Genomic DNA, 24,183 nt, shown 5'->3' with positions numbered 1-24,183 from the left:
GCTCTGAGTTTCACCTTCTTTTTTTTTTTTTTAAAGATTTTATTTATTTATTTGACAGAGAGAGATCACAAGCAGGCAGAGAGGCAGGCAGAGAGAGGAGGAAGCAGGCTCCCTGCTGAACAGAGAGCCCGATGCGGGCCTTGATCTCAGGACCCTGAGATCATGACCTGAGCCGAAGGCAGCGGCTCAACCCACTGAGCCACCCAGGCGCCCGAGTTTCACCTTCTTCATGTGAGAGTGAGACAGACCAACACCCAAAGCCTACTGTTGTCCTGAGCATCGCAGGATCTGGTAAGATCCCTTCCTTCCTTTCTCTGGCAGACAGTTTTTGAGTATTAACTACGAACCAGCCCTTGTGCAAGGGGATACAACAGTGAGCAAAACAGAAGGGGTGCTGTTTTTCAGGGAACGTGGGAACCAGGCAGCAGACACACATACACGCGTGCACGTACTCACACGTGACTACACAGGCATGAGAAAGTCCTGGGTGCTACAGAAACACCAAAAGAGGAACCTGACCGGGTCTGGAACAGGCCTCTCTGAGGAAGTGACATTTAACCAGAGGCTGAAAGGAAAAGCCAGGCAACAGAAGCATGGGGGGTGTGGCAGAGTCTCTGGGGGAGAGGGAAAGGCATGTGAGCCCTGGAACAGCCTTCACAGCTCCTTGAAATCCTAGCTCAGTCTGTGGAGGACCTTCCCCCTTGGAGGGTCTAACTTCGTGCCCTCATAACTTAATTCTTAGTCTCAAGCAAATGATACCACTTCCTTTTCCTGTGGGATCATGACAAGTACGTGTTGGAGAAGGTAGGTGACCAAGAGGATGTGACCTTTGGTTGACCTTCAGGCTGAACCTGAGCAATTAGGGGTTCCTTCTCCCTTCTCCTGGCCCTGGAATGTATGTTCTGTGCACTGCCTCCACAGCGAGGGCTGTTCCAAAGACCACCTGAACAGTGCAGGCGACCAAACCCAGTTTAAGGCCCCTGTGGTATAAACTTTTTTTTAAAGATTTTATTTATTTATTTGACAGACAGCTTGAAAGGGAACACAAGCAGGGGGAAGGGCACAGCGAGAAGCAGGCTTCCTGCTGAGCAGGGAGCCCAGTGGGATGCAGGGGCTCCATCCCAGGACCCTGAGATCATGACCTGAGCAGAAGGTAGAAGCTTAACGACTGAGCCACCCAGGCCAGCAGCCCCCGCCCCGCCCACTCCTGCATATAAACTTTACCAGCCTGGGGAGGAGAAGCGCAGAGCTTCTTGCCTGCAGTGGACTGTGTTCTGCAAGTTCCCTCTTTTTAGAACTGCCACCCACCCTTCTGGAATGGTCCGCTTTTTCTTCCATCTCTCCTTGTCTCCCATGTTCGGGGGACATGAAGTTTGGGAATGAAGATCAGAGTGTTTCGTCCCTACCCCTTCTGTCCCCTGAACACCTGAACTTCTTTTTCTTCCAACACCCATTTACTGAGCATGAGCAAGGGCTGGATTTGGGGAGGAGGGCCAGGAGTGCCTTCGGGTAAGAAAACAGTTCCGGGCTCCAGGCAATCATTCACTCAGTAGACTTATTCTGAGCCACCCTGCCCCGTGTGGAGCTCTGGGAGTTCCAAAATGAATAGGACCCAGTCACCTTCCCCTGGAGCTAAGTAGTGGCTATCAATCACCAACACTCTGGGAGGGTGTCAGAAATCATCTGACTTCCTTCCTCGCTAAGCTCCACTCCTCTTGGCCAAGAGCACTGTTTTAATTGGACCAGGATGTAGAGCTGGCTGAATCAGTCTTTCACAGAACACCTTTGAGAAGGCTTGCATAGGACACCAGGATCTGCCAGACGCAGGTGAGGTCCTTGCCGGCCACTCCAAGCTTCTTCCCCAAGAGACAAGCAGAAAAGAGCCTGATTATCAAAGATAAAGAGTTTGGCCATTGGCCAAGTGACACCAGTGGCAGAGATGTTTGTCCTGGGCCCTGGGAGTGGCTGGAATGACCAAGCACAGAGGTGACTTAATTACTTAACAACCTACCAGTTTGTTCAAGTGGTAGCCTGCTCCGGGCTCACAGCCAGGGAGACGTGGAGGTCACATCCTGCTGGTAAATAGTAACCGGCCACTGTGACGAAGCCTGAGGTCACCCGCAGGGAGAGGCTATCCCCAGATCAACCCCAGGCAGCATCTGGAGTGAGATGCACACCAGCCCGACCACCCACCCAGCCGTGCTCCAAGTGGTGGTCAGGGGCCATCTCTCCTCTCCCCCTCAGGGCAGCAGCGAACACCAACCAGGGACCACAACCTGCCTCCGCCACAGAAAGCCTGGTGTTAGAGTCCTGGCTGGTCGGGCTGAAACCCAGCAAACACGATCTCACTTAGCTAACTTGCCAGGCAGAAGTTATAGTTGAATGAACCCCACTCTGAATCCTGAGAAAAGTCCTCCTGTTTAGGGGTGCCTCAGTCTGTTAAGCGTCTGCCTTAAGCTCAGGACCTGGACCTTGATCCCAGGACCAGCAGGATCCAGGAAGCCTGCTGCTCCCTCTCCCTCTGCCTGCTGCTCCCCCTACTTGTGCTCTCTCTCTCTGTATCAAATAAATAAATAAAATCTTTAAAAAAAAGTCCTCCTGTTTAGGCGAAGCTGGTGAGGCAGCGGGGTACAGCAAAGCCAGCCCGGATCCCCCTTTAGAGACCCAGCTCCTGGGAGCAGGCCCTAGCTCCATCATGGGCCACAAAAGTTTGAACAAATCATGAAATCTTTCTTGGGCTGGGTTTCACATCCGAAAGGCAGCACATGGCATTATCACAAGGGTTGAATTAAGGAGGATAATGTATGTGACAGTCTTTTGTAAGCAATGAGGTCTCTGTACTACCCGCACAGGGTTAAGTAGAATTGCTTTACTGATTAGTCTTGTCCAGGAAAGCAGAACATCTCTTTCCCAGCTGTTTCTAGAAAGCAGTCATCTGTATTGCTACCTCAGTACTCCCCTCAGGCAAGGTTGTCTTTTCTGCGGGCTGGGGAGAAGCTGGGAACTGAACTTGGGACTCACCTGTACCGAGATTGTAACTCCCTTTGGCATTTCTTTCTACTCTTTCTGGACTTACCTGGTTTGACTGATTGGAGTACCTTTTTTTTTTTAAATTTGCAAGGCCTTGTATTGTATACATCTGTCTTAAATCCCTTTTGGGACACAACAGGGTGTAATGAAGTATATCCTATATCAAAATAGAAACACCAGTCCTTTGGCAAGACTTTGCCTGCTATTGTTTTGTTTACTTAAAAAAGGTAGGTTTTGCAATGCAGTCTAGGTCATGGTAAAAACACAATACAAGCCCACTGGAGCTGAACCACAGTGCCCAGCACTGCGCGTGGGTCGTGAAAAGGGTCCTGCCATATTTTCATCTGAAATGCACCGGGCACTGGTGGCCACACAGGTGTGTTAGGGGGATTCAACCCACTCCAGCTGTCCACCCCCGCGTCTCCTGCCAGAACAGTCCCTGTGGGGGTGGGGGAGGGATGAAGGCGGGGCAGAGGCAAAACCCGGCGAACGGATGTGTGAGCTGTCGGCGGGGCCCCGAGACTCGGGGTTCGCCTGCACCCAGCTTCCACCAAAGGAAGGGGGGGGCTGCGGTGGTCGGGAGGCTGGACTAGGAGACCGCACGGATTGTGTCGCTATGTGAAGCGGAGACAGAAGTCCCTTTACCAGCCGAGGAGGAGAAGAGGTCCCAGATACAGGCTGGAAGATGGCCGGAGAAGGGCGCGGGGGGGCGGAGGGAGCGGCGCTGCAGCCTGGAGCCGGAGCGCTCGTCCTCGGGATGCGCAAAGAGGACCCGCCCCGGCAGCCCCGGGAGGAGGGAGGAGCGAGCAACGCTGTGACAGCGCTCCTGTCCCGTCTCCTCCAGCCCCTGCCTATTCGGGGTTCGGGGTACGCGGTCCCCGGCAGAGAGGGCCCCTCTGTCCACTTGGTCCCCCGACGCGGCGGAGACTGGCCGGCTCGGGACAGAAAATGCTCCACTCGCTGGGGAGGTGGGGGCGCTGCCCAGTCGCCCCGATGCGGTTCCCCCTCCAGCCCCTCCACCTCCTGGCTGGTCACCCCACTTTGCGTCAGTTTCCCCGTCCTAAAAGTGGGGTTAATGACTGTACTCACTCTCCTCTTAGGGCCGTTGTGACAAATAAGTGGCACAACGCAAATAAAGCGTGTAGCGCCCAGAAAGTCCCTAACAAGTATCACCAGGGGGGGCTGTGGGCCTTCTCCCCACCTTCTCCAGATCCCCAGGGCGTGGGCCCGTGTAGGATTCGGGGGGTCCCCAAACGACGACACCGACGCTCTGGCAGACGGGCATCCGGCTGGGCGCACGGCGGGAGCAGGTGGTTGGCGGGGGTTGGCGGTGACGTGGGAGGGGACCGACCGGGACTCTCCTCGTTTCCTCCACCTGCCCAGTTCCCAGGAATTTGCCTGGAGCAGTCGGCGGGGTGGCCGGGCTAGCGCCGGGCGGCGGTTTTGGGATGACTTGGTGCAGGTGAGTTTCCGGGGCGCAGAGAAAAGTGGGCCGTGGGCCCTGGGCGATGGGCGCGCGTCTCGGGACTGAGCCGGACCTGTCCTCTCACGTAGGGCGGCGGGAAGGGGACGGGACGCCGTTTCGAGCCCCTGCTCTTTCTCGATCGCCGCATCCCAGGGAACCCTGATTTTACAGTCGGAAAATTGGACATGGAGGTTGCCTCTGGTCCCGGGGAAGGTGTCGCTCGGGTGTCCCAAACGTGGGACTCGGTCCGCGGGGCGCGGCTTGGGACGCGGGCGCTCCACCAGGGGACCGTGGGCTACCGGCGGACGGGAAGCTGAGGTCGCTCAGAAAACAGCCGGAGCAGTCGGGGAGTTTAGAAAGTCGGATTTCAGACGCCCGGGGCGCGCAGCCTCGAGGCAGAGTGGGCGTCTGTCTGTTCCGTAACCCGGGAGCGAAGGAGCCCGAGGACTAGAGGAACAGTCATGGGGGAGGAGGGGGTGGTGGTGTGGCGGGCAAGGAGACGTGGAAATCTGCTTTAATTTTTACAGCCTACAAAAAAGGATCAAAATACATTCTGTGCCTTTTTACTCCCAAAGCTTATTTTCTTTGTATTTTTCAATATTAGAGCCGTTATTAAACACTGACAAGGAAATCATCTTGCGAATCTTGCAAAAGAGTGTTCGTGCGATGATGAATGCTTTATAAGCATTCACACGAAGCCGGGGTTCTACGGAGGATGTGGCGAGGGGAAGGGAGGCAGCCCCGCGTGCAGGAGTGTTCCGGCTTCTATTCTATGTTCCCTCTCCCTCCCCGGCATTCCCCACCCCTCGTTTCTTAATGTGTGACTGAGCAGTCCCGGCGTCAGGCTGGGTGCCAACGAATTTAAAACTGGCAAGGCCTTGGCAGGTTTGACTTTTCCTTCACACATGGACAGCTGGAAGGCCCAAGAGGTCTTGGTTTTAACTGACATTGTTTGCTGTGGTTATAGCCCTGATCTTAAGGCTGCTGGCCTGCGCGGCCATGGGGGGAGCTAACCTTTCTTTCAACGAATTCTTTTAAACTTTCGCTTGCCTTTTTACGACTCCCCCCCCCTTTTTTTTTTAAGATTTTATTTTGACAGAGAGAGATCACAAGTAGGCAGAGAGGCAGGCAGAGAGAGAGGGGGAAACAGGTGACCCTGGCTCTATCCTCTGACCCTGAGATCATGAGCTGAGCCTGAGATCGTGACCTGAGCTGAAGGCAGAGGCATAACCACTGAGCCAGCCAGGCTCTCCTTTATGATTCTTCTAAAAAGTACTCTCTACACCCAACCTGAGGCTCAAACTCAGGACCCAGAGAGCAAGAGTCCCAGTGCTCCACTTACGGAACCAGCTAGATGCCTCTAGTTGGTCTGTCTGTTTCTTTCTTTCTTTCTCTGCCTTGTTCCTTCCTTCCTTCCTTCCTTCCTTCCTTCTTTCTCTCTCTTTTTTTCTTCCTTTCTTTTTAAAATTAAAAAATGTGAGATTTGGGGGCACCAGGGTAGCTCAGTGGGTTAGGCACCCCAGACTTAATCTCAGCTCAGGTGGTGATCTCAGAGTGAGCTGAGCCCTGTTGGGCGTGGAGCCTACTTAAAAAAAAAAAAAAAGTCTGATTTTGGAATGGGTATTTTTGTTTTTGTCCTCTAGAACAGGCTAGTCCACTTGACACATGCTGCCAACCCCAGAAACGATTGTTACAGTGTCAGGTGCTAAACTCAGTAAATTGGTGAATTCATCTCATTTCATACACTGTGGATCACTTTTTTTTTTTTTTTTTTCAAGACAGGGGTGGGGGGGCAGGCTTCCTGCTGAGCAGAGAGCCTGATGCGGGGCTCGATGTGGGGGCTCGATCCCAGGACCCTGAGACCATAACCTGAGTCGAAGCCAGAGGCTTAACCCACTGAGCCACTGAGGCGCCCCTGTGGATCACTTTTTGATTAGGTGTAGACCCTGTTCTAGATTGACTCTAGATTCTCCCTGTGGAGAATATTCTCTTATTATGTCCACTCTACAGTTGTGGAAATTGAGGAAAGAAGTCGCCCAAGGAATGCATCGGAAGGAGCAGATTGGAATTCAGCTCCATTTGAGACTAAAGCTGATGCTTTTCAATTGCTTGGGACATTTTATTTGTAATATTTCACTCAACAAATGTTTGATAATCTGCTCTTTGCTAGGCATTGTGCTGGGTACTAGGAACACAGCTGTCCTCACCTCTTGGAGAAGTGGTAACTTCAGCATATTTCATTCCCAGCTGTTCTTCTTCTTCTTTTTTTTTAAAGTAGCCTTCACCCTAAGCATGGAGCCCAACGTGGGGCTTGAACTCACAACCCTGAGATCAAGAGTCCGATGCTTAAGAGTCAAATGAATAATGGACAGAGCCACCCACCTGCTCCTCTTAGTTATTTATTTTTAACATCCCCTTCCTCTACAGGACAGAATTATTTGCAATAATAATCATGTAATAATAATATTCTCTTGCTTCTTCTATTTAAAGACAATTGAAGTAAACTGTAATTCCTAAAGATACCAAAATTGGACAAACTATTTTAGGTATGAATTAAAATGGGTGCTTACCGAACAAAATATTACACTTGGCAGTTTGTGCCGTTTGGCTGCTTTAAATCTTAAACACTAATGAAAAATCAGTGGGCACACACACATAATGACAGAATGAGGTGACTGAAGTTTGATTTACTCATCTTTAAATTAGATGACAGGGAGGGGTTCCTGCTGGGTGGCTCAGTGGTTAAGCGTCTACCTTTGGCTCAGGTCATGATCTCAGGGTCCTGGGATCGAGTCCCGCATTGAGCTCCCCGCTCAGCAGGAAGCCTGCTTTTCCCTCTCCCACTCCTCTTGCTTGTGTTCCTTCTCTCGCTGTGTCTCTCTCTGTCAAATAAATAAATAAAATCTTTTAAAAAAATACAATAAAATAGATGACAGGGAGATAGAGGAGGGATTTGCTTCATTCATTCCACGTATGGACCTGGTATTGTGGTACCTCCGGGTCCACCCCCTAGGGGCTTTAAAAAAAAAGTGTGCTATTCATGTGTGTTTCACATCTGCTGCTTAAATGGAGGAATAGGTAAGACCACATGGTTTACACCCAAGCTGTGCCCTAAGCCAGCTTGAACTATTTCTCCATTTACCACGGTTGCAAGCATACCTTTGAAAGGAACGTATGGAGCTGAGCTGGGTGTGTGTTGGGAGCTAACTATGTAGTTGAGTTGTTTAGATCAAATTCCATGAGAAATATGATTTTTCTAAAGGATAAGGTGCTGTTTTGAAGTTCATGTATATTATTAAACTGTCACAGTAAGTGATGTAGACATAAAACAGCAGTTCTCAACCATTTTTGTTTCAGAAAATTTTACACTCTTAGAAATGATGGAGGACCTCCAGGAGCTTAAAATTAAAAAAAAAAAAAAAAGAGTACGAGAGGCAAGGGAGGGGCAGAAGGAGAGGAAGAGAGAGAATCCCAATATGGGGCTCGATCTGGAAACCCTGAGAAAAATGACCTGAGCCAAAGTCACATGTCCAGATGTTAACAGACTGAGCCACCCAGGTACCCCAGGAGCTTTCATGGATATGAGTTGTATTTATTCCCACTATGACATGAGACATTAAAGCTGAGAAAGTTTATTTTTATTTTTTGAAAGATTTTATTTATTTATTGGATAGAGAGAGAGAGAGAACACAAGCAGGGGGAGCGAGAGAGGGAGAAGCAGGCTCTCTGCTGAGCCCGGAGCCTGATGCAGGGCTGGATCCCAGGACCCTGGGATCATGATCTGAGCTGAAGGCAGACGCTTAACTGACTAAGCCACCCAGGTACCCCGAAGCTGAGAAAGTTAAAAAAAAAAAAAGTATTTGTTAAGGCATTAAAAATAACAATTCTCAACCTACCAGATGTTAGCATCGTGCATTTTATAACTTTTTTTTTAAAGATTTTTATTTATTTATTTGACAGAGAGATCACAAGTAGGCAGAGAAGCAGGCAGAGAGAGAGAGGGAAGCAGGCTCCCTGCTGAGCAGAGAGCCCGATGTGAGACTCCATCCCAGGACCCCGGGACCATGACCTGAGCCAAAGGCAAAGGCTTTAACCCACTGAGTCACCCAGGTGCCCATGCATCATGCATTTTAATGAAAAATTAATTATTTGAAGGCTTGACCGGGACTGGTTGATGTGTTTGCTAGCTGTTACTGGCTGGAGACTTTGGTTTGCCTCTACGGGGCACTTTGTGGGCAACTCACAACAGGGCAGCTGGCTTCGCCAGAGCTGATGACTTGAGAGGGGGTGTGCCATCAAGATGAAAGCCATGGTGTCTTTTATTACCTACCTTAGAGGTGACCTATGCTTTTTGCATATCAGTCACCCTGGCCACTGTGGGAAAGGACTACACTAAGGTATGACTACTTAAGAGGTAGAGATCATTGGGGGCCACAGTGGAGACTGGCGACCACAGGACTTTTGCATCTATTTTTATGAATGAGATTGGCTGTGGTTTTCCTTTTTTTTTTTTTTTTTCAAGATTTTATTTTGATTTTTTAAGTAATCTATACCCAATGCAGGGTTCATACTCACAACCCTAAGATCAGGAGTCCAATGCTCCATCCGCTGAGCCAGCCAGACACCCCCCCACTGCCCCGCTCTGATTTTTCTTTCTTATCACATCCTTCTCAGGTTTTGATAAACTGTTTATGCTTTTCCACAAAACAAGTTGGGGAGGGTTCCCTCTCTTCCTGTTCTTTAGAAGAACAGAAAATGAAATAAAAAGGAAAATTTGGAACTATAGGATTATTCAGAATTTTCTCTTTTTGCCCGTGTTAGTTTTTATAAGTTGTATTCTTCTCCAAGAATTTTATTTCCTCTACTTTTTCAAGTTTATTGGTACAAATTGTTAATTTATATTCTCTTATTACTTCGTTAATGGCCGTAAGTTTCTAGTGATGCTCTCCATGTTCCTGCCACTGGCGATTTGTGCCTACTCTTGCTTTTTCTTGATCCTAGATGAGGTTGATCCATGATGAGGTTATTTTATTAGTTTTTAAAAATAAAACAATTTTTGGCTTTGATGATTCTTTATAGTGTATATTTCCTTTTTTTTTTCTTTTTTAGATTTTATTTATTTATTTGGGGGTGGGGGGGCATGAGCTCGAGCAGGGTGAGGAGCAGAAGAAGAGGGAGAAGAAGAGTCCAGGCTGAGCAGGGAGCCCGATGTGGGGCTTGATCCCAGGACTCTGGGATCATGACCTGAGTCGAAGGCAGACGCTTAATGACTGAGCCACATAGGCGCCCCAACAATAAGTGATTTTACCATAAATTACTTTGCCATTCTCTATTTAAGTCATTCATTAAAAAGTTTATCTTAGTTAGAGTGCCCCTTTGGTACATTAAAAATTGGCAAATATAGGATTATTCAGACTTTTTTCTTTTTTGGCTGTGTCCATTTTTGTAAGTTGTATTCTGTAAAAGTTTTCTTTCTTTTTTTAAATATTTATTTGAGAGAGAGAGAGAGACCAAGCGAGCATGAGGGAGCCTGAGCAGTGGGAGGGGCAGAGGGAGAGAAACTCAAGCAACTGTGGAGCCTGATGCAGAGCTTGCTTCCACGACCCTGAGATCATGACCTGAGTCGAAATCAAGAGTTAACTAACTGCGTCACCCGAGGGGCCCCCAAACCACATTCTTTAAACAGCTCCAAGAATCAATCCCAACAAAGTTCATTATCAGTCCTTTTTCTTCTACATCCTCAAATACAGATCCAAGAAGTTGTTACTGTTGGGTCCCCCAAAATTGGGTACCCCAATAATGGGTCTGTGATTAAAGGAGTGAGACTGATACAAAGTGAAGGTCAAGCAAAGCCAAGCATCAGGAATCAGACCGACCATCAGACAGGTTGGGGCCGCCCCTTATAGAGAGGACGACCCCTCCCTGCTTTCCAGACTAACTTTTATAGAACAAAGGACATGTGGTTGGGCCTGGCCACACACAGGTGGCCAGTGAGACTGTAACACACACAGGAAACTCCACAGTGATGCTAGGCGACCAATTGAATTACAATTTATCCTAGTAGACATTTGAACCAGCCTATCACCTAGTTCAGAATTGGCCCCAAAAGGTGCCCAAAGGGCGGGGCCCATACTCCTTGGTATCTAGGAGACAGTACACGTCCCCCACTGATTGAATACCTCCACCTGGCCTGACCCACCCTTGTATCTGGACTTTGTTACGTGGGACTGGTTTCCTGGACTTGCTTTCAAGTAAGTTCCCCTGGTTGGGGTGGGGAGGGCCAGTTTAAGTTTTACAACAAAATGGCAGTACAACCAGGGTGGGGTCGCTCCGGCTGAATAGGTGTAAGAGTTTTCTTAATTCCTTTGCATTTTCAAGTGTATTGGCAGAAAATCGTCTGCCAGTTGACAGAAAAAGATCCCAAGTAGGCAGAGAGACAGGCGGAGAGAGAGGGGGAAGCAAGCTCTCTGCTGAGCAGAGAGCCCGATGCGGGACCCAATCCCAGGACCCTGAGATCATGGCCTGAACCGAAGGCAGAGGCTTAACCCACTGAGCCACTCAGGCACCCCTCTGGTTTTTCAGTGTTAAGTAATGACGCAGGGAACATACGGTTGTCTATATCTCTTTACCTCTATATGTCTATGTGTCTGTCTGTCTAGACATTTATGTCTAATTATATCTAGTTGTTGTGTGGTTTGACAAGCCAAGATTCTCAACCTCCTTCTATTGTTTCTTTCTTTCTTTCTTTCTTTCTTAAAGATTTATTTATTTGTTTGACAGACAGAGATCACAAGTAGGCAGAGAGGCAGGCAGGGAGAGAGAGAGAGTGGAGGAAGCAGGCTCCCTGCTGAGCAGAGAGCCCGATGCGATGCGGGGCTGGATCCCAAGACCCTGGGATCATGACCTGAGCCGAAGGCAGAGGCTTTAACCCATTGAGCCACCCAGGCGCCCCCTTCTATTGTTTCTCTGTGTGAACTTTGGTTAAACTTGGCAGCCTCAGGTAATTGTGTCCAGGAAAGTTCTGTGTCAGTAGATTTGCATGCTCACAGGAAAGGGCTGGTCCCAGCAGGCATCTACTCCCGTGAAGTTGTCTCTGCTTTTCGGGAGTGTCCTGGAGAGGGGAACGGATCCTTTTTTCATGTGTTCAGAGGCATTTTTAGGAGGCCTGCCTGACTGAGCAGCCTTCAACCTTGACAAGATCAAACAAACTAAACCCTTTGCAGGTTCAACAAAGATGAGAAAAGGTGCTCCCCGCGGTTGGTTGAAAACACAAGCAAGGAAATAATTCACTTCTAAAAACGATTGTTTAAAACTGTGCAGTAGCCAAACCTTCCAAATTTGGTTCCCTTCCTATGTGACAGCCAATGACAGGCTTCATCAAAATTCAATACTGCATCCCCGGGATGAAACCAGACTTGTTTTGAATGTTAACATTTGCCACCATAACACATATCCATGCTGATATTTTTCTTTTTTAAAAAAAATTTATTTATTTATTTGACACAGAGAGAGAGAGAGAGACAGTGAGTACACATACAAGCAGTGGGGAGGGGAAGAGGCAGAGGGAGAAGGAGAAGCAGACTCCCCGCTGAGCAGGGAGCCCAATGCGGCCTCGATCCCAGGACCTTGGGATCATGACCTGAGCCAAAGCCAGACGCTAAATGAGTGAACCACCCAGGCACCCCAAAAAAGGGAACTTCTTCTTGCGAACCAAATATTTTACAACTTTGAGGTATCTGTGATTTGGCTTTTTGTCTTTAAAATCTACCTCATTTGATATTAATATAGAGATACCAACTTTATCTTGTGTACTTAGTTTATTTATGTTCCTTTTTTAATTCTCAACATCTCTATATCCATGTGTTTTAGATGTGTCTCTTGCAACACCTCATATTAACTGGGCTTCTTTTTTCCATCCAGCCTATCTTTGTATTTTAGCTGAAACATTTAACTCATTTACTTTGGTTTAAATCTAACTTTCTATTTGTTCCACCTGATCTATGTTCTTCTCCCTTTTCTTGCACTTCTTTGTATTGCTTCTTTTTTATCATTCCATTTTCCTGTGTATTAGCTTAAAAGTTATTCACTGTTTGTACTGTTTCCATGGTATTTACACTATAGGTTGTAACGTATTCTTGACCTATCAGAGTCTAAAATTACATGGTATTTTTTATCTTCCTGGGCAACGCAAAGACTTCACAACACTTTTCTGCCTTTCCTGACTTATTTTACTTTTTGTGGGTTGTTGTTCTATGACATACAAAATGGTATTACTGCTTTATGTAGATAGTAGTTACCTACATTTCCCCCACTTACTTGCCATTTTGATTTCTCTTCATTCTTTTCCTTATGACCTTCTGTCGGGGATAACGTGCCTCTCGTAGTTCCTTTAGTGCAAGTACGCTAGTGGCAAATTCCTCAAACTGCAATTCGTCTGAAAATGTTTTTTTTTTTTTTTGAAGATTTTATTTATTTATTTGACAGACAGAGATCACAAGTAGGCAGAGAGGCAGGCAGAGAGAGAGGAGGAAGCAGGCTCCCTGCCGAGCAGAGAGCCCAATGCGGGGCTCGATCCCAGGACCCTGGGATCATGACCTGAACTGACAGCAGAAGCTTTAACCCACCGAGCCACAGAGGGGTCCCTCACCTTCATTTTTGAATATTTTTTTCTGGTACAGAAAATATTTCTGTCTCTGGCTTCCCATGTATCCTGTGGGAAAGTCAGTTTACAACCTCTTTTTTTTTTTTTTTTTAAAGATTTTATTTATTTATTTGACAGAGAGAGATCACAAGTAGGCAGAGAGAGAGAGGAGGAAGCAGGCTCCCTGCTGAGCAGAGAGCCCGATGCGGGACTCGATCCCAGGACCCTGAGATCATGACCTGAGCCGAAGGCAGCAGCTTAACCCACTGAGCCACCCAGGTGCCCCAGTTTACAACCTCTTTTGAAGGTAATCTTTTTCTTCTCAGTCTGCTTTTAAAAGATTGTTTCCTTTAGTTTTTGGCATTTTTGTTTTGATGTCCTTTGGTGCATATTTATTTTAACATTTTCCTCCCTGTGGCTTGTAGAGCTTTTGGAAGGCACGCAGTGAGGTCTTTCATTAGTTTTGAAAGTTTTTAACCATTTTTTTCCTTCGAATATTAGTCTATCCCACCCTTACTCACTGTATCCTTTATATCCTTATTTCTTTAGTGTAATTTATTTACATTAATTTATTTTTCTTCAAGATTTTTTTTTAAAAGATTATTTATTTATTTATTTGACAGACAGACATCACAAGTAGGCAGAGAGGCAAGCAGAGAGAGGAAGGGAAGCAGGCTCCCTGCTGAGCAGAGAGCCTGATGTGGGGCTCGATCCCAGGACCCTGGGACCATGACCTGAGTGGAAGGCAGCGGCTTTAACCCACTGAGCCACCCAGGTGCCCCCAAGATTTTATTTTTTTAAGTAATCTCTACATCCAACGTGGGGCTTGAACCTACGACCCTGAGATCAAGAGTCTTACACTCTACCAACTGAGCCAGCCAGGTGCCCCTTTCCAGTATTTAAAGTCCTCTGTTCTTCTGCCTCTCGTGTTGGTGGTTGTCTCCTGCTCTGTCTTTAGTCTTGCCTAATTGTTTAGTGCAACCATCGAGCTGTCAATACTTGTTATTTTTTTGCTTCTAAAAATTCCATCTGGTTCTTTTTTATATTCTTCAATTCTGTGTTGAAATTCCCAAATCACTAACTTATAATTCTTCAGTGTCCTTAGTCTATTTATTTTACAGTGTGTCTGAGAACTTCAGTCTCTGAAGAGACCTTGTGATTTGGTTTGATTTTTGCCTTACTTGCCTCATTAGACAATGTTATCTCCATATGTGCTAAATATCATCTTTACAAATGATTTGCAGAAATCATCTGAGATGTAGGCTGCTGCCAGAATCGAGGATTCGTGTTTGGCTCTGCTAGGCACTGGGAGCAGGGGCAATGTGTGGTTGCCTCAGTTCAGCTTCTGCGAGACGGTGGGCAGCCCAGCCAGCCACGCCTGAATCCACTTTTCCTGGAGGAGTCCCTGGAAGTTCCCGCACAAAGCGACGGGCTTCACTTGGAACCCCCATCCGGACCTCTACCCATAGTGGATCTTGGACTCTAATATCTCGTCTTCTAATTCTGAAAGGCTGAGAACAGCATGCCCAGCCTTTCAGCTGCCCCCTTAGGAATCAGTAAACACAACCAGAGGGAAAACGAACCTCATTCTTTAGCTTCCGTTACCCACCCAGTCCTGCCCCTGTAATTCATTACCTTGGTAGCCATCTGAGTGCTTCAGGCAGATATGTTTTTGGTTTGGGTTTTGGTTCAACTTTTCCAGTTATCAGCAGTAGGAAAGTTGGTCCAAATTGCTCTGTCCTCTCTTGCTGGAAGCAAAGTCCTTTGCCCCTAAGGCATTAGGATGAGGGGTGCCTGCGTGGCGCAGTGGGTTGAGCCTCTGCCTTCGGCTCGGGTCATGATTCCAAGGTCCTGGGATCGAGCTCTGCATCAGGCTCTCTGCTCAGTGGGGAGCCTGCTTCCCTTCCTCTCTCTCTCTCTGCCTGCCTCTCTGCCTACTTGTGATCTCTCTGTCAAATAAATAAATTAAATCTTTAAAAAAAAAAAGTTTCTAGGATGAGCCAGCAGGGGAGGTAAAAGCTCCATGAGACTGATTTTGGAGTCTTATAGCAAAGGTGGGGTATAGCTAATTTTAATTGAGTCCAAGAAAATAAAGATGATATTATTTGTACTTCTAATATGGCAAAACAATTAATAGTTATTATTATAGAATTACAGTTGATCCTGGAACAAAGTGGGGGTTAGGGGCACTGCCCCCCCACCTCCAACTTCTGCATAGTGAAAAATCCACATAGCACTTTTGACTCCCCCCAAAACTTAACTACTAGTAGTCTACTGTTGACTGGACGCCTTCCCAATGCATACACAGTTATATGTATATGTGTTATATAATGTATTCTTAGAGAATACCTAACTTTTTCTTTTTTCTTTTTTGGTATTTCTAGGCTATATGGTTTGTCTGTGAGTTTTTCATATTGTGGCAAATCTCCCGAATATTTCCAATATCCTTACTGAGAGAAATCTGCATATAAGTGGACCCACACAGTTCAAACCTGTGTTGTTCTAGGGTCAGTTGTGTGTAATAATTCATAGTTATTATGTATATAATTTGAATGGGTTTCTGATACTGGCAACCCCAAATTCCTAACTATAGTACGCAGAAGCAGTGTGTATGTACCACTTTTACCTAAAATCTCCCCAGAACTTTTTGGTTGTTAATTTAATAAAAGGCTATTTCAAAGTTACTTTTAATTTCAGTACTTTAACTTTCAAGTGAGAACAAATATTTTCCTATGTGTTTGACAGTAAATATATCTATCCTTGGGTTAGTCCTTTTTTTCCATCTTCTGTGCCCACTTATTCATTGGTATCTTGATGTCTTTTATGTAAGTGAATTGAGATTAAACCTCTGCTCCCATATTTGTTAGGAACCATTTCAATAGTCCAATAGTCCTATTTTTATTTCAGGGGTGTTTTTCACTGTATAGGTATTTTAAATATATTTTTTAAAGATTTTATTTATTTGTCAGAGAGAGAGCACAAGCAGGGGGAGCGGCAGGCAGAGGGAGAAGCAGGCTCCCCGCTGAGCAAGGAGCCCAATACAGGACTCGATCCCAGGACCCCTAGGATCATGACTTGAGCTGAAGGCAGATGCTTAACCGACTGAGCCACCCAGGCACCCCAACACTGTGTACGTATTTTAAAAAGTTGGATGCATACTTAAGCATTTTGATCTTTACCCTTGTAGATGTTTCTAGGCTGTAAAGTATTGTGGTTCACAACAAACAAACAGATATTATGAGATTGCTTTCATAGGCAACAGGAAAATCCTGCCTAACCAGCTTCTATTGTCTGCTGAGAGGCAGGCATCTGGACCAAACCTGCTAGGGTACAAGAGCCTCTCAGGGAAATGAGTATCCCCATCTTCTGACCTGGGACTCAGGCTGCTCCTGCAGTTTCCCCCTGGTCCGAAAGTTCTGTACCTAGAATGTGAGAACTGCTTGTCGGGGTTAAGTGGCTTCACCTTGACCCTGAAGGGACAGGCTGACACCACCTAATATGGACGACTGGCTCCTGTTCTTATTTCTCACCAACTTTAGAAATTGCACGTTGGCCTTTTCTTGAATGTTTCTCAAACAGGGTCCAACCAGGATAGCAAACTCATGTGATAATTTTAACCAGTCCCCACAGCAGGACACAAACAGCGCAGACTGAACATTGTAGAACAAACACTTGTACTTCTAAAATAAAAATTGAAAAATTTTTTTATCAATTATCAAAAATTATCAATTATCCAAAAAATCAAATATCAGAATTTTTATCAATTATCAAAAAAATTGATAAAAGTTCAACTGCTTCGTATCTTATTGGTAATCTCCTACCAAACAATTCCCCTTCATGACTGCATCCCAAATGCTATCACTAGCTGGAAACAGGTTTTGTAAATGGGAACCCCAAGGCTGAGAAACGTCCAATCACGTGGTCCAAACGTGAGTAAGAGGAAGTGAACTCCTATTTTCTGCATGGGTTTCTATAACTTGACTATTTGAAGTGTGTCCCTCCTTGTCTGAAGGTCATTTTAGAAAATGCAGAAGTTACAAAGTAGTGAAAATTCCATATAAAAATTTTTTTTAATATTTTATTTATTTATTTGACAGAGAGAGATCACAAGTAGACAGAGAGGCAGGCAGAGAGATAGAGGGAAGCAGGCCCCCCGCTGAGCAGAGAGCCCGATGCAGGACTCGATCCTAGGACCCTGAGATCATGACCTGAGCCGAAGGCAACGGCCTAACCCACTGAGCCACCCAGGTGTCCCTCCATATAAAATTTTTATACATACTCCTATTTCTGGGCTTTGGTTTATTCCCTTTACTTACTTGTTTATTCTGGAATAAGTATCATGCTTTTAATAACTGTAGCTTTCTAATAATTTATTCTTCAGTAAGAGTATAGCAGCCATCCCTCTTATTTGTAACATATTCCTTGCTATTCTCATGTTCCATTAGAGTCATTTTAACAACAACAAGGACAAATCTTTTTTTTTTAAGATTTTATTTATTTATCTGACAGAGATCACAAGTAGGCAGAGAGGCAGGTGGTGGGGGGGGGGATGCAGGCTCCCCACTGAGCAGAGAGCCTGATGCGGGACTCGATCCCAGGACCTTGAGATCAGGACCAGAGCCGAAGGCAGAGGCTTTAACCCACTGAGCCACCCAGGTGCCCCACAACAACAAATCTTGTTGCAGATTCACTGGTGTGGTTGTTCTGTTGAATTTATAGATTAATAGAAAGTGAAGTTACATCTCTGAAATATGGAGTTATTGTAGTTAAGAATAAGGAATTTAGGGCAACCCTCTTGGGACCCGTCTCACTCTTGAGAGCTTTTTCTGTATCTTCACTTAATAAACTTCCACCACTTTACTCATAAGCACACAAAAAAAGTATAAAGAATTTATGTCCATTTATTTGTATTTCCCTAATATCCTAGTACTTTTCTTAATTCTTAATTCTTTTTTTAAAAAAAGATTTTATTTATTTATTTGAGAGAGAGACAGTGAGAGAGAGCATGAGCGAGGAGAAGGTCAGAGGGAGAAGCAGACTCCCCATGGAGCTGGGAGCCCGATGCGGGACTCGATCTCAGGACTCCGGGATCATGACCTGAGCCGAAGGCAGTCGTCCAACCAACTGAGCCACCCAGGCATCCCTTAATTCTTAATTCTTGATTTTTTCAATGACAAAAGTAATTTTTAAAAAAGATTTTATTTATTAATTTGTCAGAGAGAGAGAGAGCCCAAGCAGGCAGAGGCAAAGAGAGAAGCAAGCTCCCCACTAAGCAAGAAGCCCGATGTGGGATTGGATCCAAGGACCCTGGAATCATGACCTGAGTGGAAGGCAGCGGCTTAACTAACCGAGCTACACCCATGTCCCAAAAGTAATTCTTGATCACTGCAAAAAGTAAGAGAGAGTATAGGAATATATTGATAGAGGAACACGCTGATTGAAAAATTTTTCACTGCAATCCGATTCCTAGCACTGACTATAATTAACAACTTGGTGTATGTCATTTCAGATTTAAAAAATTTTTTTTATGTATTTATTTAACAGAGAGACCGTGAGAGAGGGAACACAAGCAGGGGGAGTGGGAGAGGGAGAAGCAAGCTCTCCACTGAGCAGGTAGCCCGATGTGGGGCTCGATCCCAGGACCCCCAGGACCATGACCTGAGCCAAAGGCAGACGCCCAAATGACCGAGCCACCCCGGTGCCCCTCATTTCAGATATTTCTTCTGTGACCACAACACACTTTATTTATTTATTTATTTTTTTTTTAAGATTTTATTTATTTATTTGAGAGAGAGAGACAGTGAGAGAGAGCACGAGCGAGGAGAAGGTCAGAGAGCGAAGCAGACTCCCCATGGAGCTGGGAGCCTGATGCGGGACTCGATCCCGGGACTCCAGGATCACGCCCTGAGCCGAAGGCAGTCGTCCAACCAACTGAGCCACCCAGGCGTCCCCACAACACACTTTAAATAGACATGTAGTCTTGTATCCAATCCAATAAGGTCCTAGTTTTTTAAAGGCTTTATACTATGTCTATTCAGTAATTTGTTTTAAAAAAAAAATGCATTTTGAGCGCCTGGGTGTCTCAGTAGGTTAAAGCCTCTAACTTCAGCTCAGCTCATGATCCTGATCAGGTCATGATCAGGTCATGATCAGGTCCTGGGATCGAGCCCTGCATCGGGGCTCTCTGCTCAGCAGGGAGCCTGCTTCCCTTCCTCTCTTCTCTCTGCCTGCCTTTCTGCCTACTTGTGATCTCTGTCTGTTGAATAAATAAAATCTTTAAAAAAAAAAACAAAATGCATTTCAATATTTATTTAGATATTTGAATTCTCACACTGGGGTTTTGCAAGCCGGTGAACATTTGGCAAATTCTTTCTCCCAGAGAACTGTTAACATACATTCCCAGACAACAGAAATATATAATTTCAACTAGTATCAACGTATATGACTTTTTTATAAACGGATTATCAAGTAATAAAACAAAAACTCTTACAATAAAGCAAATTCTCAAGTATCCAAAAATGAGGTGACACAGCTCAAAACTCGTCTGCTGCTTTCTGCACGTTCATGTAACACCACTTCACTTATACGAAAGACCGACATTGTACTTGCTTTTGTTAGCCAAAAGAAATCCAAAGAGAATTTTTGCTTTTGTGAAAAAAGATGAAAAGCGGAAAAAGGTGAAAAGCAAAAACAGCGTTCCAGGTCTGTTTTCCAATTCCTCTGTATAGAGGCGGCGTGCGCCCCGAGCTGTCTCAGTGGCGCCACCAAGCACCTTTCCCGGGAACTACACTCAGCATCTCAACATCAAAGGCACCAGACCTTTGCACAGTGTCTGTGACCAACTGACTTATCTCAATTTTATTTTGTGCGTCCTTTAGCAAGAGGTTTATAAGATATCAGAAAAGTCTAAGTGTGGTCAGTTTGGAGGTCTGGCAACACTAAAAAATTTTCTATATAAATTCATGATGATTACTTCTTTGCACCGTTTTGCCTTACAAAAGGTCTCATATATGGTCGCTTGCTCTAGTTTCAAAGAATGGGGCAAACCTGTCATATATTAGACTTCTGCTAAGTTCCTTGCCAGAAATTCACTTCCTTTTTTTTTTTTGAAGGAGAGGTTGGGATGAAAAGAAAAAATCGCACTTCAAACGAAAATAAAAGTGGTAAACAACTTATAAAATCATGAGATCAGAGATTTTATGACTAAAATTCATTTTTCAGTAACAAAGCATCACCGCCTTTTAAAAAATAGTTACTAAATTAAAATATGTATTCTACATGTTCTGCGCAAGACAAAGGCAATCTTTTATTAAAAGCATGAATAGCCCTCTCATTGTTTTTCAGGCTTTCCCTGCAAAATTGCATAACACATGCAAACATTAGTGAACTGTATGGCTTTTGTCTTAAGACTTTATGGTTGTGCTTCCTTCCAAACGGAGGTTTTCTTTTTTTTTTTTTTTATCTTATTTTTTCAAGATTTTAAAAATTTATTTGAGAGAAAGAGAGAGAGAGCACAAGCAGGTAGAGCTACAGAGGGAGAAGGAGAAGCAGGCTGCCTGCTGAGCAGGGAGCCAGATGTGGGACTTGATCCTAGGACCGGGGGACCATGACCTGAGCCGAAGGCAGACACTTAACCCTCTGAGCCACCCAGGCACCCCCAAAAGATTTTATTTATTAAAAAAATTTTTTTAATGATTTTATTTACTTATTTGACAGAACGAGAAAGATCACAAGTAGGCAGAGAGGCAGGCAGAGAGAGAGGGGAAAGCAGGCTCCCTGCTGAGCAGAGGAGTGGGGGGGTTGGGGCTTGACCCCAGGACCCTGAGATCATGACTTGAGCCGGAGGCAGATGCTTAACCCACTGAGCCACCCATGCGCCCCAAGATTTTATTTTATTTTATTTTATTTTAAAGATTTTATTTGTTTATTTGACAGACAGAGATCACAAGTAGACAGAGAGGCAGGCAGAGAGAGAGAGAGGGAAGCAGTCTCCCTGCTGAGCAGAGAGCCCGATGCGGGACTCGATCCCAGGACCCTGAGATCATGACCTGAGCCGAAGGCAGTGGCTTAACCCACTGAGCCACTCAGGCGCCCCCCAAGATTTTATTTTTAAGTAATGTCTACACTCAGCGTGGGGCATGAACTCATGACCCAAAGATCAGGAGTCATATGCTCTACCGACTGAGCCAGCCAGGCACTGCTAAATATATCTTTTTGATGAAATATACCCATAAAACCCTCCTGGTGTATACTGAGGTACAGTGGTAGTTGTCGCGAGAGAAAACATCTGTGGGGTGCCTGGGTGGCTCAGTGGGTTAAAACCTCTGCCTCTGGCTCAGATCATGATCCCAGGGTCCTGGGATTGGGCCCTGCATCATGCTCTCTGCTTGGTGAGGAGCCTGCTTCCTCCTCTCTCTCTCTCTCTCTCTCTGCCTACTTGTGATCTCTGTCTGTCAGATAAATAAATAAAATCTTTTTAAAAAGAGAGAGAGAGAGAAAAAACATTTGTGCAATTCGAGCTGCGAGATGAACTAGGTGTTTTTTTGTTTTTAATAGAGAGTTTTTAACTTAAAAGTATGACTAATCAACCATGGTGTTTGGTAGGTGTCATCTCAAAAAATGGAAGTGTTCTTGTTACCTCCCTCAGAAGAACAACTGGTAGTATTTGTTGCCAATATATAAAATTTAAGCAAACAATTAGAGCTTTGTACAACTTCTGTCCCCTGCAACAAGCTTGACAGCTTCTCGGTTTGTAGAGACGTCTCTGATGAGGGTGGTGTTGGTTATCAGTGAATGTGGACTTTCAATATTGCATAATGAGATGCATTAACATCTGGAAGACCAGCATAACTCAGGGCAACGATATTTTCCATATGACCAATGAATGATGCTGTAAAGTCATACAGGGGTAAGAGATCAAAGTACAGGGTAGATTAGTGGATTTTAATGTAACAGCACAAAAAAAAATCATTGATATGGTTTTGCATTCCTTTTAATGACTATGAACCTTTTAAGAAACATCTGGATTTTTGGTCTTGATTTTTTTTGTGTGGTATCTGGATAAATAGCCACAATTATCTGAAAAAGTAAAATATCTCTCCCTTTTCCAACAACATATCTGCGCGAGGCCATATTTCCTTCATATATGTCAACCGACAACATGTAACATTGAATGCAGGAACAAATATGAGAATTCCTTCGTCTTCTATTAAGTTAGGTGTTAAAGAGATATGAAAACATGTCAAAGTGATGCTGTTCTTATCACTACTTTTTGTTCTGAAACAGGTAGTTATTTTTCACAAAAATATGTTACTTGTGTTAAAGTGTGTGGGGTTTAGTTTTCTATTGTTAAATGAATAAATACTTTAAAAATTCCTCCAATTTAATGTCCAGGGTGGTAGGCATTGATAGGTGAAATCCACAAAACAAAGACTCTTTGGGGTCCTCAGTAATTTTTAAAATTGTGAAGTCGGGGCATCTGGGTGGCTCAGTCAGCCGAGTGTCTGACTTGACTTTGGCTCAGGTTGTGATCTCAGGCTGGCAAGATGGAGCCCTGCTTCAGACTCTGCCCTCAGTGTGGTATCTGCTTGGGATTCTCTTTCTCCCTCTCCCCCAACTCGTGCTCTCTCTCTCTCAATAAAATAAATAAAACCTTTTATTTTTTTTTTTTAAGATTTATTTATTTATTTGACAGAGAGAGAGAGAGAGATCACCAGTAGGCAGAGAGGCAGGCAGAGAGAGAGAGAGAAGCAGGCTCCTGGCTGAGTGGAGAGCCGGATCCGGGACTTGATCCCAGGACCCCGAGACCATGACCCGAGCCGAAGGCAGAGGCTTTAACCCACTGAACCACCCAGGCGCCCAAATAAAACCTTTTAAAATAAAATAAAAATTAAATTGTAATAGGGCGGAGTGCCTGGGTGGCTCAGTGGGTTAGGTCTCTGCCTTCAACTCAGATTGTGATCTCAGGGTCCTGGGATCGAGCCCCACATCGGGATCTCTGCTCAGCGGGGAGCGTGCTTCCCCTCTCTCTCTGCCTGCCTCTCTGTCTACTTGTGACCTCTTTCTCTCTCTGTCAAATAAATAAATAAAATCTTAAGAAAAAAAAATAAAAAGAAACTTAGGGGACCTATTAGTTGAGGTATGGACCTTCTTTGCATCCTGATTCGATCCTTAATAAAAAGAGAGAGAGAGAGAGAGACGATGGAGAGATTTAAATCTTGTGGATTTAAAGAACAAGATTTAAATCTTGTTCTTTGTGGCTGCTGCTACCATGAGCTCACAGAGGAAGTTCTGGTAGTGAACTGGGGGTCGTTGGTCAGCAGGTCCAGTCAGTGGGAAGGAGGACTGGATGAGGAGTGGGGGAAAGCAGACCAAGTAGATGGAACTTGCCAGTGCCTCGGCTATCCCTCACAGCCTCTAAGGAAGGACAGGACAGGACTCCCTTCAGAGCACAATGGCTACAGTTTCACTTCCGCCTCCCAAATTGTATGCAAATTTCTCTCGTGGCTGTCCCTCACCTGGAATCACACAGGGAAAGGAGTTCTGGAAATGTGGTTCTGGCTCAGTCATGCGTGAAGTACATAGCTACGCCATTACCCTTCAGAGATATCTACAAGAATTCTCACCCATGCAATCATATGGTGTCAAGATTTGCTTCAAAATGGTTTGGGAAGGAAGGGGAATAGGAAGAAATAGACAGCTCCATTTTGCCCATGAGCAGAAGATGGGTGATGGTTACCTGGAACTTTGCTTGACTATTCTCTTGATGTTCTTTCTGTGTCTGCTTGGAATTTTCCTCTAATTAAAAAGTTAATTAAAAGTGCACTCTTGGGGTGCCTGGGTGGCTCAGTCGGTTAAGCGTTGGACTCTTGATTTCTGCTCAGGTTATGATCTCTGGGTCATGAGGTGGAGTCCTGTGTCAGGCTCTGTGCTCAGTGGGCAGTCTGCTTGAGATTCTCTCCCTCTGCCTCTCTCCCACGTGCTCTCGCTCCCAAATAAATAAATAAAAATCTTTTATAAAGTACACCTCGGGGCGCCCCAGTGGCTC

The 24,183-nt window shown here is 45.3% G+C and overlaps 1 protein-coding gene across 1 annotated transcript in view; it reads left to right on the top strand.

The window, feature by feature from the left end:
- The first annotated feature begins 3,850 nt into the window (after positions 1–3,850).
- Positions 3,851–24,183, top strand: part of B4GALNT2 (beta-1,4-N-acetyl-galactosaminyltransferase 2) — a 42,002-nt gene continuing 21,669 nt past the window's right edge. The window contains exons 1-2 of the mRNA XM_044248762.1: positions 3,851–3,897; positions 4,414–4,492. Of these exons, the coding sequence (XP_044104697.1) occupies positions 4,479–4,492 (14 nt within the window). The 5' untranslated portion in view covers positions 3,851–3,897; positions 4,414–4,478. The remainder of the gene's footprint in view (positions 3,898–4,413; positions 4,493–24,183) is intronic.

This window comes from Neovison vison, chromosome 5 (assembly GCF_020171115.1).
Source record: "Neovison vison isolate M4711 chromosome 5, ASM_NN_V1, whole genome shotgun sequence".
Classification (NCBI taxonomy): domain Eukaryota; kingdom Metazoa; phylum Chordata; class Mammalia; order Carnivora; family Mustelidae; genus Neogale; species Neogale vison.
The sequence above is the reverse complement of the archived record's forward strand: the minus strand, read 5'-3'. Positions and strand labels throughout refer to the sequence as shown.